At 39.9% G+C, this 21,712-nt stretch overlaps 1 protein-coding gene across 1 annotated transcript in view; it reads right to left on the bottom strand.

Moving 5' to 3' along the window:
• The window catches only part of LOC109467317 (latent-transforming growth factor beta-binding protein 4-like), a 33,464-nt gene extending 16,561 nt beyond the window's left edge, over positions 1–16,903 (bottom strand). Inside the window, exons 1-8 of the mRNA XM_019765261.1 lie at positions 16,672–16,903; positions 5,165–5,255; positions 4,445–4,546; positions 3,732–3,848; positions 3,091–3,207; positions 2,505–2,675; positions 665–778; positions 56–169 (exon numbers count right to left, since the gene is read on the bottom strand). Coding sequence (XP_019620820.1) covers positions 56–169; positions 665–778; positions 2,505–2,675; positions 3,091–3,207; positions 3,732–3,848; positions 4,445–4,546; positions 5,165–5,227 — 798 coding nt within the window. The 5' untranslated portion in view covers positions 5,228–5,255; positions 16,672–16,903. The remainder of the gene's footprint in view (positions 1–55; positions 170–664; positions 779–2,504; positions 2,676–3,090; positions 3,208–3,731; positions 3,849–4,444; positions 4,547–5,164; positions 5,256–16,671) is intronic.
• Between the last annotated feature and the right edge of the window lie 4,809 nt (positions 16,904–21,712).

Raw genomic sequence — 21,712 nt, 5'->3', positions numbered from 1 at the left:
CTGCATATATCTGCACATATGGTGCATTGGCCCTATACAGTGTACAGATACTCACGTGCCCGTCTGGTTGTGCCTTGTCGTCTTCAGTACAGATCCCGTACACGCCGTTAGGGGAGAGTTTACACCTGAAGCCTGCTCCGCACATGGGGTCGTCATAACAGTAGACGGGCTGGGGTAAAACAAATCACAATTAATGATCCTACCCCAAGCTTATAATACATTAAGCTTATCTCATCATGTCAACATGTAATTCCAACAATACCGTTCCAACGTTGCAATTACCAAAAGCCTAAGATTGACTAAAACAAATATTCAGGTTTATCTTCTAATTTTACTCAAGGAATCTTTTATCATGTATAACCCCGACTCTTATCTGTTAACTTAACAGTGTTAAGTGTATTATTGTATCATCAACTTATTTGAGCCAATGCAAAAAAGGGGGGGGTGGATTCTGCTGGTAGCCAGACCGGATATCGGGCCGTTAGCCAGTGTCCTTCGGTGGCCAAAAGCACTGCGTCCGCGGCAATTTATATAGGCAGCTCCCAGAGTAATGTTTGGTGAGTTGGGAAGGGGTGAATCAGAATATTCTATATCATTGAGATATGACATCATTAGAAAAGTGATTTGGTTCGGATATCAGAACAAAACCAAAGTTGTTCTCTACCTCTCCCCTTCTGCTGCCCCGCACACATTCTCCCACAGTCCTGCCGTCAGGCTCCTTCCGCAGTACGCAGTAACTGTTCACTCCACAGTCTGGGTCCTGTTTGCACGGGATGCCCTGGAAACAAGCATTGGGTTTACTATGTGATCTGTAATAACGTAGAATAAACCCCTACGTATGTGCATGAGCATCGAAGTTTATGTACAAGAAGAAAGAGAGAAGGTGTGTTATTACCTCCATGAAAAATGGAGGTATTGTTTTTGGTGTGTCAGTGTGTACGCGTGTGTGTGTGTGTTTGTGTGTGTTTCCGCACATTTGTAGTCAGCATAACTTCAGAACGCCTTTATGGATTGTGATGATATTTGGTACGTTGGTAGGTCTTAGGAAGACAAAGGTCATGGTCAAATATTGCCCTCCTGGTGGCTGACCTTGGTACTGCAGCAGAACTTCCTGTTTTTGTATGTTTTGTCCTGAACATGCTATGGTCTTGTAATTTGAGTTTAGAAAACTGTTAATTACGACCTTACAATGAGACAAATTCCCCCAATAACAATTTTACGTAGCCTCTACATGTTTCATGGAGGTATGAGATCTCCGAATTCATGATTTTCGGTTGAGGAAGTTTTACGTTGTAGAGATCTTTATCTACTGCTGCAGGGCAGTAGCAGGGGATGGAACTCTTATCTAGAATCAAATTCTAGGGTTGACAACGAGTCAAAACAATGAAATGACTGATGGCATGTTGATAATTTTGAGAAAGACGAATGGATAAAGTCGAACCCGCCGAATTCCGTGTCAGCGGTGTCATTGTTCTATAGCTACGAATGATGACTGATGACATGGGAGTACGCCGAAGGACTACCCTCATTATTAGCGTAAAGGCCATTGAGTATGAGTAAATGGATGGGCCGTGACTAAGCCATGTAAGCCGCATTGCACTATTAAAATATGGGTAAGGTTGTCCCATAGCCTTTTTGAAGCCGTAAAGGCAGAGCATGGTATTGGAAGGCGGAGCCCATTCCTCTTTTACCTCCCCAACCGAAGTCAGGTACCCAATTGTACACCTTGGTAGAGTAAGGAAAGTCGTGCAAAGTGCCTTTTCCAAGATCGATGACATAGCAAGATTCGAACCTAGGATGCTTTTGGATTCTGGGCCAAACATACTGCATGCCGTTACGCCACGGTCACAACCCGCCGTACGTGCTTCTGCGTGCTGTCTACGTGCAAAAACGTGTGCAAACGTAGGGAATCCGTGCGTGGTGAGTACCACCTCCGTACGGAATCCTACGGATTTGGGAGCACGCAGACACGCCGTAGAACTTTAAGTGCATGTAAAACTTTTTCTACGTGCGGTCTGCGGATTCACCACCCGTGCGTGCGAGTACGAGCGACGCGCGTGCGTGCCCCGTACGTGCCGTGCGGAAGAAGCACGTGTGAGAATGGCCTCCTTATGGTAAAGTTGCAATCGCACAGAGATCGTACGTTAACGTTGTAAGCACGTACAACTCACCACTTGCGCAACGTACGATGCACGCAACCGCTCACGCCCAGACGTGGTCATGGCGTGCAGACCACACTCTTACACCTTGCGCAACCGTGTGAGTGACGTGCGTAGACGCCACTCCTTCCCCACGTTTTCAGAAAACGTAGCAGACGTAGCCTCCCAAAAAACGTACGGACAAAAAGCACGTACAGCGGGTTGTGACCAAGGCTTTGCGCTACACGATCATATTGCTAACGAAAAAACTTGCTAAGGAAAAAAGCACCATGCATGCTTCGTCCTTCAGTCTCTCAGTCTATGGTCGACCACTAACTTAAACCTTGTCATGGATGACCTCCTCACCGTGTACTGTCCATCAGGTGCGGTCGGGCCCCGGTCAGGTTGTTTCTCGGGCTCGGGCGGCAGGACGGGGTACGGCGGAGGGTCCCGGCAGATGCCGAGCTCCAACTCAGGGTCGTGCTTATCACAGTATCTCCCGCCGGGACAGTCGATATCCTTGTAGCACACTGTGATCTGGACAAGAAAGTGCATTTAAAAACCTTTCCAGTTGCTTGGGTAACAATTTCCTTGTGTTTGTGTATCTATCTCAATACATGGACGTCTAACCTTCATCGACGTACATTTTCTAGCAGTTGTGAATTTGAATCCTTTAATTTTGTGCAATCAATGACTATGCATTGTTAAGTCGCTACCCCACCACCAAAAAGGGATTCAAAATATTCAGTATCAAAGTTGCTAACAAAAAATTTTTTTTCTAATCTTCCAGTAATTTTCCAAAACAAAAATCAAACATGTGTACCCAAAATAAACGTAAAAACCAAAAAGACAGTTTGCTAACAATGTCTAATCTAAAAAGTTATGATTTTCACTTAAACAGATGTTTAAACATCTTTATTGCAGAAAAAAATTGTTTTTGTGACTGTCTTACCCCTCCGTGTAGCTGGCGATTCTGCCGTTTCCGGCACATTCCGTTTCCGTCTGGTCCGGCAGTCATGTCGCAGAAGTACGACGTCTCACACATCGAGTCACGATTGCAGAGAACGCTCTGTAGAACACATCAACAAGAAATCATCGCCTTCCAAAACATAACCTGATTTAAATGTTTTGAAAGTGACACATCTTCAAAAATCACCGTTAACCCTAATCCTCACCAAAGGAGATGTGTTGGGTACCACACCGCAATGCATTCTGGTCGTCACACAAATCTATATACAATTATTTATATATTTAATATTTCATCCTGACAAAAAATTCTCTTTTTCATCTTTAGGGTATTCTATCTATCCGACAAAAACTACCCGCTCTTAACACCAACATGAAACAAAATTGTGATGGTACCAGTTCTGACCACAATGCACCGCGCCAAACGACGCCATGACAGTAGGAGGAAAAATGACAGAAATGGATGACGGTACCATCACCTTGTTACTGCCAACTGGTTAGTTTTAGGTTGTTTCTTAATGTTGTAAGTAATAAAGAACGAACACTTCACACCAGGAAATTTGAGAGCACACAAAGACAGGAGACGAGCAAACGAGGGGCTTATCATCATGTATTTGTCATAGGTACCTCTGGAGGCTTGGATCCTTTTGCGCAGCCCCCTCTGGGGGTCCTAACACCGACGGATTCTGAAAAGTCACAGAAGCTTCCTTCTTTGCAATCATCCTGCTTATAACAGTCCAGGCCCTGGGCAACGTGAATGAGAGAGGGATACGTGTTTTGTGTTTTCCGTTCCTTTTCCGTTCCTTCGTATTTTTACATATCGCTGTCACTTTCCAAAGAACTTTCCTATCTCATCTTATAACATAATGATTCATTGCAATTCTTGAAATTTGATTGCTAAGGCTTGCTCCAATGTTCATGATACAGTTCACTGTGAAACAAACTTTCATCTACATGTACAGCTGTTCCTTTTCTTCTCGGTATTCTTGCCACGGACATTTAATATATTGGACTATCCACTTGGGCATAATAATGTAGAGCTGTATCCCATCAATACTAGCTTTTTATCATCATTTGTGCAGCTACTAATGATATCTCTATGCTGTATTTCCAAATACTCTTGAATTATTTTAACAATTCACTTAAAAGTGCTTGGCAATGAAGCAGAACGGCTCAATATACATCCAGCAAGTGTTAACATTCGTTAAGGCATTCTACTAGCAAAGCGTTAACATGTGAAATGTTGGAAACGAACAGTTCATTCTTCTTCTACACAGGAGCAGCATTTTTTTTGCTATATCATGTAATTAATGATAACGTGTAGTTTTGAGAATACTTACCAGGCACATGCCTTTTTCCCCCGGTTCAGCAAAGAAGCAGTATTCGAAATTTGGACATTCCTGATTGGAGCCACACTCGACCATGGTTCCTATTAGACCATGCTGTAAGGTACAAACAAAAGTTATGTTAGGTGAACGCCAAAATAGCATATCTGGCCAGATAATGAGACCAGTAAATGGTCCCTCGTATGGGCCATGTACGGGGCCTAGTCCTATGGCAGGTACCGAAGTGCAAAGTTGCCTACGCGTCCCTGGTATCAATAGTATTCTTTGACACTTGCTAGGTATGTACTTTGGGTTAATGTATCCAAAATTTTCAATTGCAGTGTGGTTTCTTCGAAAATAGCACATAAAACGTTCAATATTCAATGTAGATGTTACCGGTCAAGAAATTGGTCACAGAGGGCTAATAGTTTGCTAGGCATTGCTTATTAGTCCAGACTGCACAGGTATGGTTTTAATGGGTTGATTAATTAAGGGTTATGATCGGTGTCATAAGGCCTGGTTATTTTCTATAACCACCGATTTAATCGACGAGTGAGCGCATCGAAGGAGATTTTTTTATCATATCTGGCCAATTTCTAGTATGTTTGAAACGGCAATTTAGAAGAGAAGTATTTATTATGTATTTATTATGAGAAGGCAATTGTTTTACCATATCTGGCCAATTTCTAGTATGTTTTTCAGTAAATTCGGGTGACTGATAGAAACTAGCCTTACCCCATATGGAACAGCTTGTAGCACCAAGGACAGCACCATCCAGCAGAAGTAGGGCTTCATCATGCCGGTAGTCTGTCACTTCACACACGTCCTTGGGATAGATATGGTTAGTTATGTTTTGCTAAAAACATAGCTGTCAGTCATGCCTGTTTACATTCTGAAATAAAGACTAAGCTTTAACTTCCAACACTAACTAACAAAGTATTGAGTCTTACCGTGAACAAGGTTGGTGGAGTCAACCGAAAATTTGAGGTAAGTCCCAATACTTTGTTATTTAGTTTTGGAAGTTAAAGCTTAGTCTTTATTTCATAATGACTTGTACCAACACAGATGAACTTTCATGCTTGTTTACATTCTGGTTGTTACAAGTGGTGAGTTCGAGAGACTGAGTTCGTCTAGTGCCTCGTGTGGGCTGTTTTAGCTGACGTTCATGATTGGCGCTAATTAACAAACACATGTTTACGTTTGCTACCTGTGCCCCCCTCCCCCCTCATGTTAGCTCACACGACCTCCAAAATACCTGAGTAGAAGGTCATCATCACAGGTCTTCACGAGGCAATGACCCGTGCATCGGGGCAAGTGTGAGACAATCCCCGGCGGTTTGGATGTCTCCTCGCGTTGTGACACGCTTGAATGGTCACACCCTACCCTTCAACCAGAGGTTTAGGCTTCAGCTTATTTTTTTACGTGCTTTGGGGCGTTTTTATCGGGCTTTTGGGTACTGTTTAACTTCGTTTACGTCAGGTGGAAATTGGATGCTGCCTTGTCAATTTGATACTGGCCCGCCGATTTAAGCTAAAATTGATACTGTCCACCAAAATATCTGCTTCGATATTATAAGTCACACACCCCTTGCTATTAAGATATGTTTGTTTTGGACCTTTTTTACAAGACACCAACTTGCTTTTTTGAAAGAGTAACCTTCCAATAACAGTACTTACTGATATAGTGAAGGCAATCTATATCCTATAATCATTACATTTACATAGGTATTATACTAGTAACTGGCAACAGAGATACCCTAGCAACATAGCAAAACAAAGCACTGTAGAAATATCAATATTCCTAATGCAACTAGACAAACCTTCCATCGAAAAACATATCTGTTCTTCTTTTCTACTATTATAACTGAAAAACGAGAAGGATATGAATTTATCCGGTGATAGTTGTTTTATTTTGTATTTGTTAACTGTATCTGTTTACCATGTTTTGTTGTGACCTGTACTTAGCCTAGTGCAGCAAACATTCACAATAAAGGTCGTAATTTATTCTCAATCTTGAATGACAGTTCAATCGACCATAAGTCATCTGCCATAGTCTAATAATATATCATTAGGATGAGCAATGTGATCTGAAATATTGCTCTCGAATACGATACAAAGAACTGGAGTCTGTTACAAATTCCATAACTCAATAGAAGATGACAAATTGCTATCATGAAAGCAGCGAGGCGTGAGATCATAATAGGTCGGATTTTCTTCAGGCTTTTATGAAATATCATACCGAGATTATGTTACATGCCCCTAGAGCCTGCCGGATTTCTACAATTACCGTTTGAAGAAATTCCTTTCGTAAACCCTATTATTAAGGATTATCTCTTTTAAGTTTCCATCTAATCCCAAGAAAAGAAACCAATAACAGGTTTGCAACAATGACAGGTTTGAACTTTATACACTGGTGTCACCAATGTTTCCCTACTTTGTACACCTATTCTAATCATTAACACGTATTTTTAAATGGAGTATTAGGCAAGAAGCACAATTCCTTATATAACGCCTTCTACTTGAGAATATAAATATGAAACAAGAGTAAAACACAAGTAAAACAAAAGACATACATTATTACAAAATCGATAAAATAAAGATGAGTGTAAACAACACAAGTTGGTCATCTAGCAATTACGAGAATCTACCTGTACAGTAAATAAAGGTTTGAACTGTATCGAAGATGTTACAGTTTATACACCTACGTAATACAGGCGAATTCACTTTTCTAATGAGCTTAGACAAACCTCTGATCCTAAAACATGTCTGTTCTTGCCTTTTCACCATCACAGAGAAGTGAGAAGTCGAATTTACTCCTTAGTAGACTATTGTGCTAGTACTAGCTTGATCATGTGTGTGCATGCATGTATATCCAAGCTATTCCTTTGTTGTGACCTGTACTTAACCCAGTGAGTATGTATGTACAATAAAGGTATTCATTCACTAATTCATTCAATCCGTATATACACGCCTTCAGGGCACAATATTGTCTTCATTATCGCGAGCAATACTTTGTATTTTGTTGTATTTATGTATATTGTTTGTATTTACGCAAACCAAGCGCAAACTGAGTGTATACATGTACATGGTGAAATTGCAGTAAAAACTCAGCAAAATCTTTCAGTTGCATATGCATGAAAAATACTGCTTATAGTCTTTAATGGTTTGGGACGACCCATACACAGGTGTGTTAAGGGTCCACACCTGGATTTGAGGCCCGTAAAACAATCGCCAGTGTTTAGAACCGGTGAACCTAAAATCAATGCTCAAAAGCCTACAGATTGCGACCTAATCTCTGTACCCCCCTCCCACTGAGTGATTTATTAGATTTAAGCAGTTAGTTTATATGTAAGGTAACAATACAGGTCTTGTAATAGCCAATCAGTATTTGCCCACGTGTCTACAGTTGACTGAAGGATGGGTGGATGGATGCAAAACTAAGTTTTACTTGGAGAGTAACATCGTTACAAGCGACAAGGCCGGAAACAAAATATGCATTGTGGTGGCAATATTTTCCTACTTTATATGATACAGGTCTTGTAATAGCCAATCAGTGTTTGCCCACGTGTCTACAGTTGACTGAAGGATGGGTGGATGATGGCAAAACTAAGTTTTACTTGGAGAGTACCATCGTTACAAGCGACAGGGGGAAAAACAAAATATGCATTGTGTTGGCAATATATTCCTACTTTATATGATACAGGTCTTGTAATAGTCAATCAGTGTGTACCCACGTGTCTATAGTTGACTGAAGGATGGGTGGATGGATGCAAAACTAAGTTTTACTTGGAGAGTAACATCATTACAAGCGACAAGGCCAGAAACAAAGTATGCATTGTGGTGGCAATATTTTCCTACTTTATATGATACAGGTCTTGTAATAGTCAATACGTATTTACACACGTGTCTACAGTTGACTGAAGGATGGGTGGATGGATACAAAACTAAGTTTTACTTGAAGAGTAACAGCATTACAAGCGACAAGGCCAAAAACAACATATGCATTGTGGTGGCAATATTTTCCTACTTTGTATGATACAGGTCTTGTAATAGTCAAATCAGTATTTGCCCACGTGTCTACAGTTGACTGAAGGATGGGTGGATGGATGCAAAACTAAGTTTTACTTGGAGAGTAACATCGTTACAAGCGACAAGGCCGGAAACAAACTATGCATTGTGGTGGCAATATTTTCCTACTTTATATGATACAGGTCTTGTAATAGCCAAACAGTGTTTGTCCACGTGTTTACAGTTAACTGAAGGATGGGTGGATGGATGCAAAACTAAGTTTTACTTGGAGAGTACCATCATTACAAGCGACAAGGCCAGAAACAAACTATGCATTGTGGTGGCAATATTTTCCCACTTTATATGATACAGGTCTTGTAATAGTCAGTCAGTATTTGCCCACGTGTCTACAGTTGACTGAAGGATGGGTGGATGGATGCAAAACTAAGTTTTACTTGAAGAGTAACAGCATTACAAGCGACAAGGCCAAAAAACAAAATATGCATTGTGGTGGCAATATTTTCCTACTTTATATGATACAGGTCTTGTAATAGTCAATCAGTGTGTGCCCACGTGTCTACAGTTGACTGAAGGATGGGTGGATGAATGCAAAACTAAGTTTTACTTGGAGAGTAACATCATTACAAGCGACAAGGCCGGAAACAAAATATGCATTGTGGTGGCCATATTTTGATATCTGAACACAACAAAAGTACATCGACTTTCGTAAGGTCTTAAACTACATGTAGACATACAAACAAATACGTAGGTACAACGAAATTAACCTACAATACATGAATCAACTTATACTACTTGTTCTAATGCAGTGACGTGTGTGCTAGAGAGCTATATAGTGTGGAAATATACAACTGTACAGCCCTTTTTTCCAATTCTCTGTCTGTACAACAGGCAAATGCAAACCGAGTCTTAGTGTTTTGTGTTCAGTGTTCAGTGTTTTAGAACGGCACAGTTCTGATTTGCAAGATAAACCCAATTCAGGAATATGTTTATTTATTCATTTATTTCATCTTAGGACGGCTGGGTGGCCCCGCATTCAGCTTACATTAGCTGTTTTCCAAGGGGGCCCAGCAAAATTACACAAGACATTGTTACATACAGTAAGACAACATACAGTAAACATAAAAGTCTGATGCGTCAAAACAAAGTCGTAATCCTATACTCAAAGTCCTAGCTGTTCAAAGATGTAATATGTGTATATTCGTATTTCTGCTATACTGATTCAAATTAGTAAAGACTAAAGATTGAAAGGTAGTGAGATGCTGTTCTATGCTATTTGACTTGAAGCGATGTCTTAATAAGATAAGATGAGTATCTATCTTCAGGAAGGGCGTACTTAGCTTGGAACAACAATATGTCTAGCATCCATAGCATGCCAAAAACTGGGGGTTTGTGGGGTCTTCAGGGTCTTTGGGAGCTTTTATGTGATATTTTCTGATTGCATATAGACAACATAGACAACTGATTGAATTAACTGGGCTAATCAGAAAACAGCCGAAGACCACCAAACCCCCAGTGCTATAAGCCTACTACGGAGGCTGAATATGTCCCTGTATATTGTACAGTCCACACAGGTATATACCGAACACAATGAACAGCAGGCGGTACGTTACGTACAGGAAACGAAGACAGACAGGGCTAATTGTTCGTCTGGCACGAGTCATTGTAGTCCATGGACCGAGGTCGTTTTTTGTACTACCAAGTCGGGCAAAGATTTGCAATTTCTTCTTGTTGTGCCTCATTTTCTTGGCTAAACAATTCACATTTGGCATTCAGACATATGCATGTTCCAGATTGTCGCAGTGTAAGAGTTAAGCTTGGTATTGTTAAATCAGTTTTTGCCATTATGAAATGCATTTGTAATTTACTGATCTCTCGACTTTCTTGTGTAATACATGGTTACTGGGTGGTTATCTTGTGAATTTCTTAACAACTTGTGAAGTAGAACATCCAAAAGATACATGGGTTTCCCAACACACAAAATCATCAGTTTTTGGGGTTTCACAAAAAATTATCAGTTTTTGGGATTTCACAAAAAATCATCAGTTTTTGGGATTTCCCAAAAAATCATCAGTTTTTGGGGTTTCACAAGAAAATCATCAGTTTTTGGGGTTTCACAAAAAAATCATCAGTTTTGGGGTTTCACAAAAAATCATCAGTTTTTGGGTTTCACAAAAAATCATCAGTTTTGGGATTTCACAAAAAAATCATCAGTTTTCAGGCTTCACAAAAAAAATCATCAGTTTTGGGGTTTCACAAAAAATCATCAGTTCTGGGGTTTCACAAAAAAATCATCAGTTTTGGGGTTTCACAAACAATAATCAGTTTTGGGATTTCACAAAAAAAACATCAGTTTTGGGGTCACACATACAAAAAAATCATCAGTTTTGGAATTTCACAAAAAATCGTCAGTTTTAGGATTCCCAGAGGATGTCATCCATAATTATCATCGAATTAACATTCCTTCTTGTTGTTCTGCGAGTACCTGAATCATATCCAAGGTCGTCAACACCCAGTAATGCTAGAAGGCAAACCACAAATTGGATGTTCTTATTCCACAGAGTATGAATAATACCGGTTTCCTTTCCGGAAACCAGAACTTCGTTTATTTGTGGAGATGTCAGTTAGGCCACAACAAGTACATTTTATGGATGACATCCTCCACAGACTCCAAATCTAATGCAAGCGGGCAGAAAAAAACAAGGCGGGCCGAAAAAACAAGGTTCCTACATTTTCACATTTTGATTCAATCATTGTACAGATGGTTTTGATTCAGAGGGAGCATCACATATACACAACCAGCATCACATGTCACTGCATCAAAGTAAGAAACAAAACATTAAATCAGAGCCTTTTCTTGTCTCCTCTCTCCATATTTATCCGACATCCATGTTCCAGCATGGCAACAGACATCTACGCCCATTTTTGGCATATTGACCACTGTCAGAGGGCAACAAAATTTCTTGTTTTTTTCCCCAAAATCAGGCGAAAATTAATGCGCGCCCTGATGCCATCCATAAAATTTACTTGCTGTGGCCTCTGTTATAATGACTCTACTAAGTTGACTCCTCTTTGTGTTCTCATGTCGTCAGAGTCGTATTATGGCGGCTGTTTTGACTCAAACCAGACACTGGGATTATAAAAAAACTGTAAATTGTAAAAGAAGATCGACCTTATAACATCACCGACCTAAATAATGTTAGACCTGACACAGCTTTGTAAAGCTGCCTTGTTTTTCTCCAATGGCCCGTTGCTCAAGTTTGGTACATTTGTCACGTATATCGCTTGCGTGGATGCTGTGACCAGACATGCGACCGTGCGGCGTTCTTTTGTAGTCTGATGCCAGTCTTAGATAAAAGTCGTGTGAAAGTGTCAGCTAAATTCCACATTAATCCTACCTAGCAGTTACAATTCACTGGATCTTTTTATCATTCGATCTCCCTCATTCTACCTACTTTGTTGTTGCTTTTTCTCGACATTTTGGCTCATAGCCATCGCATATCGAGTGACTACCTCTACCTGGGCGGTCATATATTTGTTACACAATACTGCTCATGTGTTACCTATAGCTAACCTTAGAAGTTTCTGCCAACTTTCACTCCAAGTGAAAGTTAGATTTGTGCAAATCACAAACAAAACAGGACAAAGCAATACCAACCATACCGCGAACCAAACTTTTCCTTCCAAAAAATTCCAGCTCAACCGGTGACCACATACCACAACTTCCCTACTACACGGTTTCTTTTGTAAAACATTGTAAACCGGAACGGAATATTTCTTGTTCAAATCATCATAATTTAAAACCACCTGTTGGTTGAAGCCATACGTTTTAGCTTTGTTCAACATAAAAAAAGCTCATACGAATTCTACATTTGATAGAAAAATGCCATATGGTCTTTACGTCTCTTGCAGATGCCCATGGCCATGAAGAATGCCCCTTGGTCGTTTTCACTCAGTCTTTCCTTTATGCTTGACAATACGAAGAGCGTTTTGACATATCATCATTTGCTACACATAGACCTTTGCACTAAATCTATGGACAAAGCAACACCAACGTATCAAATATCTCCCACTGTTTTTGTAAACAAAAATTCAACAAACACATGTGCTTGTGTAACAAACATAGGATTGCTAATGTCCTTAGATAACTCTGGTATGAAAACAAGTCGAACAGAAGGGAATGTAAGTCTTCTTATCTTATAATCACAGCTTTCACACGAACACAATAGGAAACCACTGGAGCCTGTGAGGCAATAGGGAAAAGATTTCCATACTTTATAGATGCAACAGATGGTTAAAGGCATCCAGTGCAGTTTTTAGGGCTTGGAAACCAGATTTTTCAAAGTCAATATTCTAGTCACTTTGATTCTAGTCCATACTGAGTTGAAACTACACTGTTCCAATGTGTATTGACCCTCATGGAGCAAGCCTTTCCAACATTCTGACGGAAAACAGTTATTGGAAGGGTCGTTGGCTGATTTGTAGGGTACCACTCATAAAATAAGGGACTCATCTTGGGGCTTACCTCTGCAGTTTTAAATACCCAAAGTATGAAATACTGATTGAAATATGCTAATGTGAAGCAGTACGTGTCAATATCACAAAGATTGCTTTATTCAGAATATTTCCAGTTTTGCTGCACTGAAATCGCATTGGATGCCTTTAAACTCATCATTTGTATAATATTGTATCGTTGTTTTTTTAGTACTTAGTGCTAAAACGTAGCGTTTCATACTAAAATTGAATACTTTGTTTTATATCATCTAGACCACATATGGTCATGTGCATTTAGCATATCTGGGCAAGAATATGCAATAAATATTTTTCAGTATATTACAGACACGATGTTGCATTTGTCAATATATAAGCTATTTGATAAAAATTAACAAGGCTTTTTAAAATAATTGTTACATATGGACATGTAATTAATGTACATGCAGCTCAATTTTTTTTTCTAACACCATTTATAAATTTCTGCGATAATAACATGGTAAGTGTTAAATTTATAGGCATGTGTTAGCAATGCTAATATGCCTTATCATATATACCTCTCTACATGTTGCATGAACACTAAATAGTGATGTTTATGTTTTCGAATACTATAGTGTAAAAAGTTGAAATTGTTCTTTAGGAGCATCGTCAATGTCCTAATGTCTAGCTAGTTGATGTGTGATCTTCTCCAACAAGCAGACAGCTTTCTTACCTTAAGGATATTTGATTGTTACAGTACTATTAACCAAGTTGTCAATATCCTTTTAGCTAACGGTTATACATTATGAAAATGTTTCAATGCATTTTCTGCACACATCTAATAGTCTATGAATATAATATATACTGAGGTCAGACCATTGCATTCCTTTGTTATTGCTCATTCAGTACACATACGATTCGCTGTGAGCAAGGTATAGTATAATATTTCTACTGGACGTAGCTCTATTGGCTTAAAGATGGCAAAGTTGAACAAATTGAACTTCCATAACTACTTAGTACTCCGCCAGGTATTTCTCCAATGCCCACAAACAGGAACATACAGCATATAGACCAAATACAATTCATTTTACATCTTTGTGATTTTCTATCAAACATGGTTAGAAAGTATACCGATTTACAGGTTCACCAAAACACAAAATTTGAAGCTTTGTCTGACAGGAAATAGGTAATTAAATCCAGCTATATCGTCACAGACTAGAATATGGGAGATAAACACAGTTTTCAGTGCCTTACCTGGTAGTTCCCTGCTGCCAAACGCCGTATTATCTGTCGTAAAGTTCTTCTGATGACACCCAGACCTGACTGAAACTATGACAGGTATTTTTTGCACCATATGGTCTAGACTGGATGACCTTTTGACCTTCAGACATGCACAGAATGAATGACAGAGTAGAGAGAAGCCCGTCTCTCCAGTATGTCACCCCCCAAATATTACCCAATTGTAGTTTTCTTGGGGACCGCCCCAACTTATCTGTATTTTTCCAAAACAAACTTATACTGTTAGGAATGTTGATAAATGTCGTAATGATATCATTGGTAGACGTTAGATGATCTGACTTCTGTTTTTCAGTGCATTGCACATATGCGACAACAGAGTGTGTAAATAGTGCTTACTCTGGTACTATTACCATTATTGTAATCTCTTGGGAACACATGGAATGACTTCATCAACTTAAGCATAGAGTAAGTGAATTCCTATGTTCTAGGCCTTTGTTACTGAGATCTTTAATTGATGGTATGTTAGAAGTTGCTACCATGAGACGTTAAGGCACTTTATAAGCCATTCACTAGTAGCTTTATCGAGTTATTTTGGTAAGGTCCAAGTTTCTGACTTGTATGACAAGACGAATTCTACAGTAGCAAAATTTCCATATCTCACTAATTATGCAAGTAGCATCTGTTCCAAAAAAAAGAGCTTTTCTGTCTTCAAAGTCTATTTCAGAGTTTTCAATCTGAGGGTTGAGATATCTAAAGTTTTTGACCACTTCTATGGTGTAGTTTCTAGTTTTTCTAGTTATTTTGTTAGGGTCCACGTTTCTGAGCTGTATATCAAGAATTCTACAGTGGCAAGATTTACATATCTCACTAAGCTTGTGGCATCTGTTCCAGAAAAAAGCAAGAGCTTTTCTGTCTTCAAAGTCTGTTTCATAGTTTTCAATCTGACAGTTGAGATATCTAAAGTTTTTGACCATTTCTATGTAACAACTTCTAGTTTGGATGATAACTGTACTGCAACAGTCGTTTTTCTACATGATACATGCTTATGTTATGATATTAACATGTCTTATAATGCTGTAGGTTTCCCCAATAGTAAGTTGCTAGTGTGAGAACGTTCTTTACACACCACCTGTGAGGTTGAAACTGTACCTAATGACTTCTTCAATTGTGTTACAAACTATTACTTAACGGTAACATTATCAAAGACAGAGTCCCACGCTCCTAGAATTGAACTAGAATCCAACAAAGTAATCAAATCAGTTGCTACCTTTCTGATTACCACCCATTTCAAATTATTTGTAACCTAACCGAGTTTTAGAAGTCGTCCAACTTGTCAGAAAATAATCATTCTGACGTTTGGAAACTTGTAATTATCTTAATTCGATTCCTTGACATGCCTTAAGATGGTACAAGACAAGGACGTTCTCACTCAATTCTAGCCGCCAATCAAGAAGACCAAAACAGAGCCGCCATTCTTTTTACAGATCGTTCTTTGTGATTGCGTTAACGTTTTAGGTATTACTAAGTCAAAACAGAAGGATTGAAACTCTATAACAATTACTTTTTATCTGTATTCTTAGGATTTATGTTGAACTATAAACTGAGTCTTAACATTAAATCATAATAAACCTTCCCACAGAAACACCTGGTCATACAAGCACACCTGTAAAAGAATTATGGTTGACAGGACACAAAAAGCTTCATAAGGGGGAGGGGCCAGGGAAATCTGCCACTCTTAAAACTATGTAGCCATCAAGCCAGGCGTCTTAGGCTATAAAACAACCCTGCAATTTACAGGCTAATTCTTCTTCGCAGTAGGTAATCTTCAGTTGATCTCCTACTTAAGTCAGACGTGGATGTCTTGAGGAAGAAGACATGGGTAGCTTAGAAGAATAGACAGGAAACAAGAGACGGGACGGGAGCTTTTGAAGCTGCCAATCTGATTTAGCACGAATACAAGTCGAGGTTTTTCCATTTCTGTTCTTCGAGATTCGATTTTGTCGGGCAACCTTGGAGCTGAACAAGAGCTAAGGAGAGACAATGAGGCCGGTGTTTGGGTCCTGTGCGCGTGTAATTTGGACGAGGGTCGAGGAATGGCAAACTCGCACGGTAGTTAAACGGTGTGAACAGGCTGAGTGCACCACCCCAGGCTACACTCTATCCACCCTTTATCCCTCCACAGTTATGCCGGTACGGCCATTATAAAACACGCACTTGTTGCTGTGCTACAGCTACCACTACAGCAGCGATCATATCTAAATTGATCGGAGATTACTTCTAGTCTCTTGAGACCCGTGCTGATACTCTGCAGACGACTCTGAGTCTTTCAAATGCAAGAATGTCATCAAATTTGTCCTTTTCATAAGCCCGGGCTTAACAATTGTTGCTGTTTATTAATATGCTAACGCAAAGATTAACACTCAGTGCATTGCAAGATACAGGTGCATGTCGTATGTCAAATAGGAGAGGGTATGTAAGATTCTACGAGGTACAGTGGGGATGCCTTACCTTACGCTGGATTGACGCTGGTGCAACTGAACAACCACCTGTTAAGCTAGGTCCCTGGTCACTTCTGCAACCCAAGATACGTTAACTCTCTCATGGGACGATCGGTTCTTTTCTCAGAAGGCACCGTCTTGTCAAGACAGATCGTCCCCCGGTGGAAAATTGACGGGCACTGGCCGCCAGGTTGCCCCGACAATTAAGTGACCACGTGGGCTGGTCGCATGTCGACGTCCCGCGCTCCTGGGGCCACCTGGTCGTTCCACAAGATGGCGGCCGTCAACAAAGATGGCGGCCGTCAACAAAGATGGCGGCCGGTCGAACGGTGGTTTCCCGATTGGTGATAATACATAATCAGCCCACCGAACTGGATCTGTGGGGTTTAGAGGGGCACTGTAGCGTGCGAATTCAGCCGAGCAGACGACGTTTTAGGATGAGGTGTAGATATCGTCTTCATCTCTTATAAACAACATCGTTTTAAATGCTGATTGTAACAGTCAGATACCCACTGAGTGACAGATGAACATAGTAACTTTGTACGAGTTAGAGCATGTGTATAACAAGGTGCTTGTGTCTTTTATAAGTAAGAAGTAGCGCTTGAGGATTTTTAATTCACTTTTCTGTTCATTGTAGTGTTTACTATACATTTATCATTTCCTATGTACACCTGCGATTATCATTTGGGCATGGATTTACAATGAAGTTATCATATATCTCATATATAACTTATATAAGTCCTGAATGCTAAGCCATTTTCAATTTAGTGTATTTGACAACACAAAAATATCCACTAAATATTTCTAACCACGCTTTGCTATTTGTATAAAAGAAAGATCGGATTCATTTCTCAATAGTTACATCACATTACTCCCTTAATAAGACATCTGGAGCCGCAAAGTTCTCGTTTAGTAGAACTTTTATTCAGCCGGTCACGACCGGTTTCGTCCTGTGTGCTTCTTCAAGTGTACAGAGGCTAAACAAACGTTGTGGTGTTTGTTTCTAGTGACAGAAACACTCCGTCTACAGTTTATACCGTCCCACACGGCCTCCAGACGACAGGTTGCCTGTTGGTGCATACATCTGTTACCGGCTGTTGACTGTAAACAAGTTTAGATAATGTCTAAATTTCCGCTTGAGTCTACCTGTTCCTGTCACCGGGTCGTGTTTTGGTGATGGTTCAATGCAAAGGTATAAAACGCTTGAATAGTTACAGTCAAACATGTCTTGCCTTGTCTGGTAACGTTTTGCAACTTTCTGGTAGGCCTGGTTCTGTGTCTGTATCAGTATACCCTGTATAACCGCCATCCGGCGTAACACACCACTCGGCGCGGCGGCAGTTAGCTATATCACACCGAACGACTTGTTACACTCAATCTTTGCACATTTAATTGCAGGAGTTGTTTAAATCTTTCTAGTGATGATGCCCCCAACTGTGCTTGGTGGCAACGAGTTCCAGTCTACGATAGTTCTTGGGAAATACGAGTTTTTTGAACACCTTTAATTCTTGGTTGATAACTCTGATATTTGAAGGCATGACTGTTTCTTGTTCTTTTCTGGGCTGGTATCAGGTCCTTAGTGGTTGGTACGTCCACCAGTTTATTAGTCATTATGGTTCTTGGAAAAAATGGCTCAGATTTTGGAACTACCCAGCAGCTTCCTTACGAATTGCAGCTTCCTATAACTGTAGTAGAGTAAGTTCGTTAGCCAGCCTATCCTCTACTAGGCTTCAAAGCGACTGGAAACAGTAGAAATTGACCAAATAGACAGATAATCAAATTCATTGACACATCACACTCTATGCTGTTCATGTTGTAAAATGTTTTAAAATCATCCTAAATGATGATGCCTGAACATTTCCAGACGTTTCCTAAGTCGATTACCGACAAGAATGGCTGGGACATAGGACCTCATAATTGTCTTTTACTTCACTAAAAACATAGGACAAAGGACCTCATACTTGTCTTCTACATTACTAAAAACGGACAAGAATTACACAGGTAATTTCATCATCATCTGATGTAAACGACACCCCCAAATTACGACCATGATCACCATACAAATCATTACTAATCATGGTTTCATGGTTTCTTGATCATGTTAATTTAAATTGTGTAAAAAAATGTCATATAAATATACCTGTTTTCATTGTTAAGTCTTATCTGTTTATTTTTAGTAAGATTATAAGATAAGGTAATTTTGAAATATATCCTTAGGTCAAAATCAACGGTCTGGCGTACGTTCTGTACTTTGTCCTTTGACCTCTTCATTCTGCTGCAATGTGACCTCTCTTACCCTTAATAATCGGGGCCTGGGGCGGAATTTAATGAAGCGAACATCGGGTAACCCCTGATGAACACCTGTGTGTGCAGGCCGTTTGTTTACTTCAGACTTCGGCGATACAGTGAGCAAATGTCGGGCCATTTTTACATCCGTTTGCAGCGTTCGAACTCAACCGCCGCCATCTTTGTTTCCGCCATTTTGTTTCAGACGATATCTACATGACACCTACGGACGTTAAACAGCTATAAACCTGGTTCCGGGCCTTTATGGTGACTTATATGACACCTATTTCTTGCGACAGACTTTTGGCAATACAGTATATGAATTTCAAATGATCTGGAAGCATCTATAATCGAATAATTTGTACATGACTGTACTCAGGGTGCAGGGCACTGAAATCACGCACTTTAGGAGGTGTCAGTGGCTACATTGTCTGTATCACAAAGAGACCTTTGAAATATTACCACACCTATGTACAGCAAAAATTGTCAGTTGTTCTTTGTTTTGTCACAACATAGACTGTTGACATACACACAGAGCACACGTGCTGTATTCTACCTGTTCTAATTTATCCCTGCAATTCGCCTGTCCTTCATTTTTGGACCAAAAGCTAATCTTACTGATTTTATACCTTACATTTTAGTACCAATGATCTTATTTAGAATCCCTTTAGAATTGTTTTTGTAGCAATGCTTTTCCATTTATTGAGCACACTGAATGGGTTAAAAAGCGCCCCTGGCGTCTTCTGAAACGCAGCTATAGCGTTTTAACTGTGCCCAGTCTTTCGGCCAATTACTCACATTTTGACAGACAGGGGTCGACACATCGGTTGATGTGGTAGGTACGTTTCTATTGTGTGTGAGGGAAAAGTATTTTAGCTCCAGGCTTGGAGTAACCACATAACCTTTCATCGCGCCATAGTAAAAGCCCCTTCTCTCTTCTTTTGTGAAGTATCCCAAATCCAGGTTTTTCCAGCGGCAAACGCAATAAGAACTCCCGGCGTTGTCCTCGCGACTTTGCCCGTTGGAGGATTGTCATGTTTGAGGGTATTGTCAGCTCGGTGTTTGTTGTAGGTTTGCAGGAGGTTAAGTTGTGGAAACAGGTGTTAGGAAATAAGCTGGGTATAAAATGTGCACAGGTGACGGAGCAGCTTCGGGGGAAGAGATTCCAACGACCCGAAGTGCCCCCCTCCCCACAATAAGGTGACAAGAGAAAGGCAGAAGGAACACCTTGCCACAAGAATGCAAGACGGAGTTGAAATGGAATTACAAGTCAAACAGACGCTGTGAAAACACTTGAAAATTCTCACAGCACCCTGAAGCATCCATCTGACGATGCCTTTCAAACAGCTTTTAGAATTTGAACTTTGTCAAGTTATTGTTATTTTGTTGTAGTTTTGTCGTTGCGAATCAAGTGTATTTGGCACGTACTGTGGATTGTTTGTTTACGACGTTAAGGCTGCCTACCGTCTAGTTTATCCAAAAGCATAGACCTTTATTTGAGCAAAGTTTCAAAGCTAACTTCTGAAGAAGGTTGCCAGATCTGAAAGCCTTTGATTGAAACTTCTCAAACGAAGCCATTAAATAAAACCATCTCTAAAATAGGAAAAAAAACACAATGTTTCTTTACGCCGCAGTCCTTTTAAGTGACGATCTCAACAATAATTGCTCCTTTCTTCACTCTTTAGGGACTCATTAACAGTTGATGATTGATCTCTGTAGTGGATACATCAGAAATTGAACATGTATCCCTCTGTGGATTTTTCCTCTGGTGGATAAAACATTCAAAACATCCGGTGTAATCGTGATTGATTTTTGTTTTGTTTCTCAAACAACACAAGTCGACCCAGATTGTCAAAGGCAAAGGATGACAATAATAAAGGAGATGGTTTTGATTGAACTATGGTCCCAGTAGTCCACCCACATGAGCCCGAGGTTCCCTGTTTTGATTTGAAATTAAGCGCGTGTTTCTGTCGCTGCACAACTGTTTACGCGAAGATGACCACCGTTGGTGCGTTGTAGCAGCGTCCTCTTGGGATGTATGCGAAAATCGCAGAAAACTTTTGTAAGCATGCTGCATATCGTAATGATGCTCAATACCTATGAATAAACTCGTATTTCCCCAGAACTATCGTAGACTGGAACTCGTTGCCACCAAGCACAGTTGGGGCATCATCAAAAGAAAGCTTTAGACAACTCCTGCAATTAAATGTGCAAAGATTCAGTGTAACAAGTCGTTCGGTGTGATATAGTTAGCTGCCGCCGCGCCGCGTGCCTGCGAAACTGGTGTGTTACGCCGAAGGGCGATTATACCGGCTATACCGATACAGATATAGACTATGCTATCATGAAAGTTCATCTATGGCTATACATTGTTTATAATTTTTATGGAACCACAAGAAGAAAAATCACACCACACATACCGATCAACATTCTTGACTCTCGCATTGTTTCATATGACAGTCCGTTAAATTACACAATTCTCTTTCTGCCCTCCAAAACACACCAAACCCAATTAAATGCACAAAATCATACAGTTAACACGACCAGACTTAAACATGACAAAATACATTCCTGACGCTTTCTTGTTTGTAAATTTCATATAAGGTACGCAATTAGACATATCGAATAACAGACTTCATATACTGTACAGGTATATACTGTTCCTAGTTCCTAGAATACAATACCGATATATATATATATATATATATATATATATATATATATATATATATATATATATATATATACTACTACTACTACTACGT

This window comes from Branchiostoma belcheri, unplaced genomic scaffold, assembly GCF_001625305.1.
Source record: "Branchiostoma belcheri isolate BF01 breed outbred unplaced genomic scaffold, Haploidv18h27 scaffold18, whole genome shotgun sequence".
Classification (NCBI taxonomy): Eukaryota; Metazoa; Chordata; class Leptocardii; order Amphioxiformes; family Branchiostomatidae; genus Branchiostoma; species Branchiostoma belcheri.
This window is presented reverse-complemented; position numbering and strand designations above follow the sequence as displayed.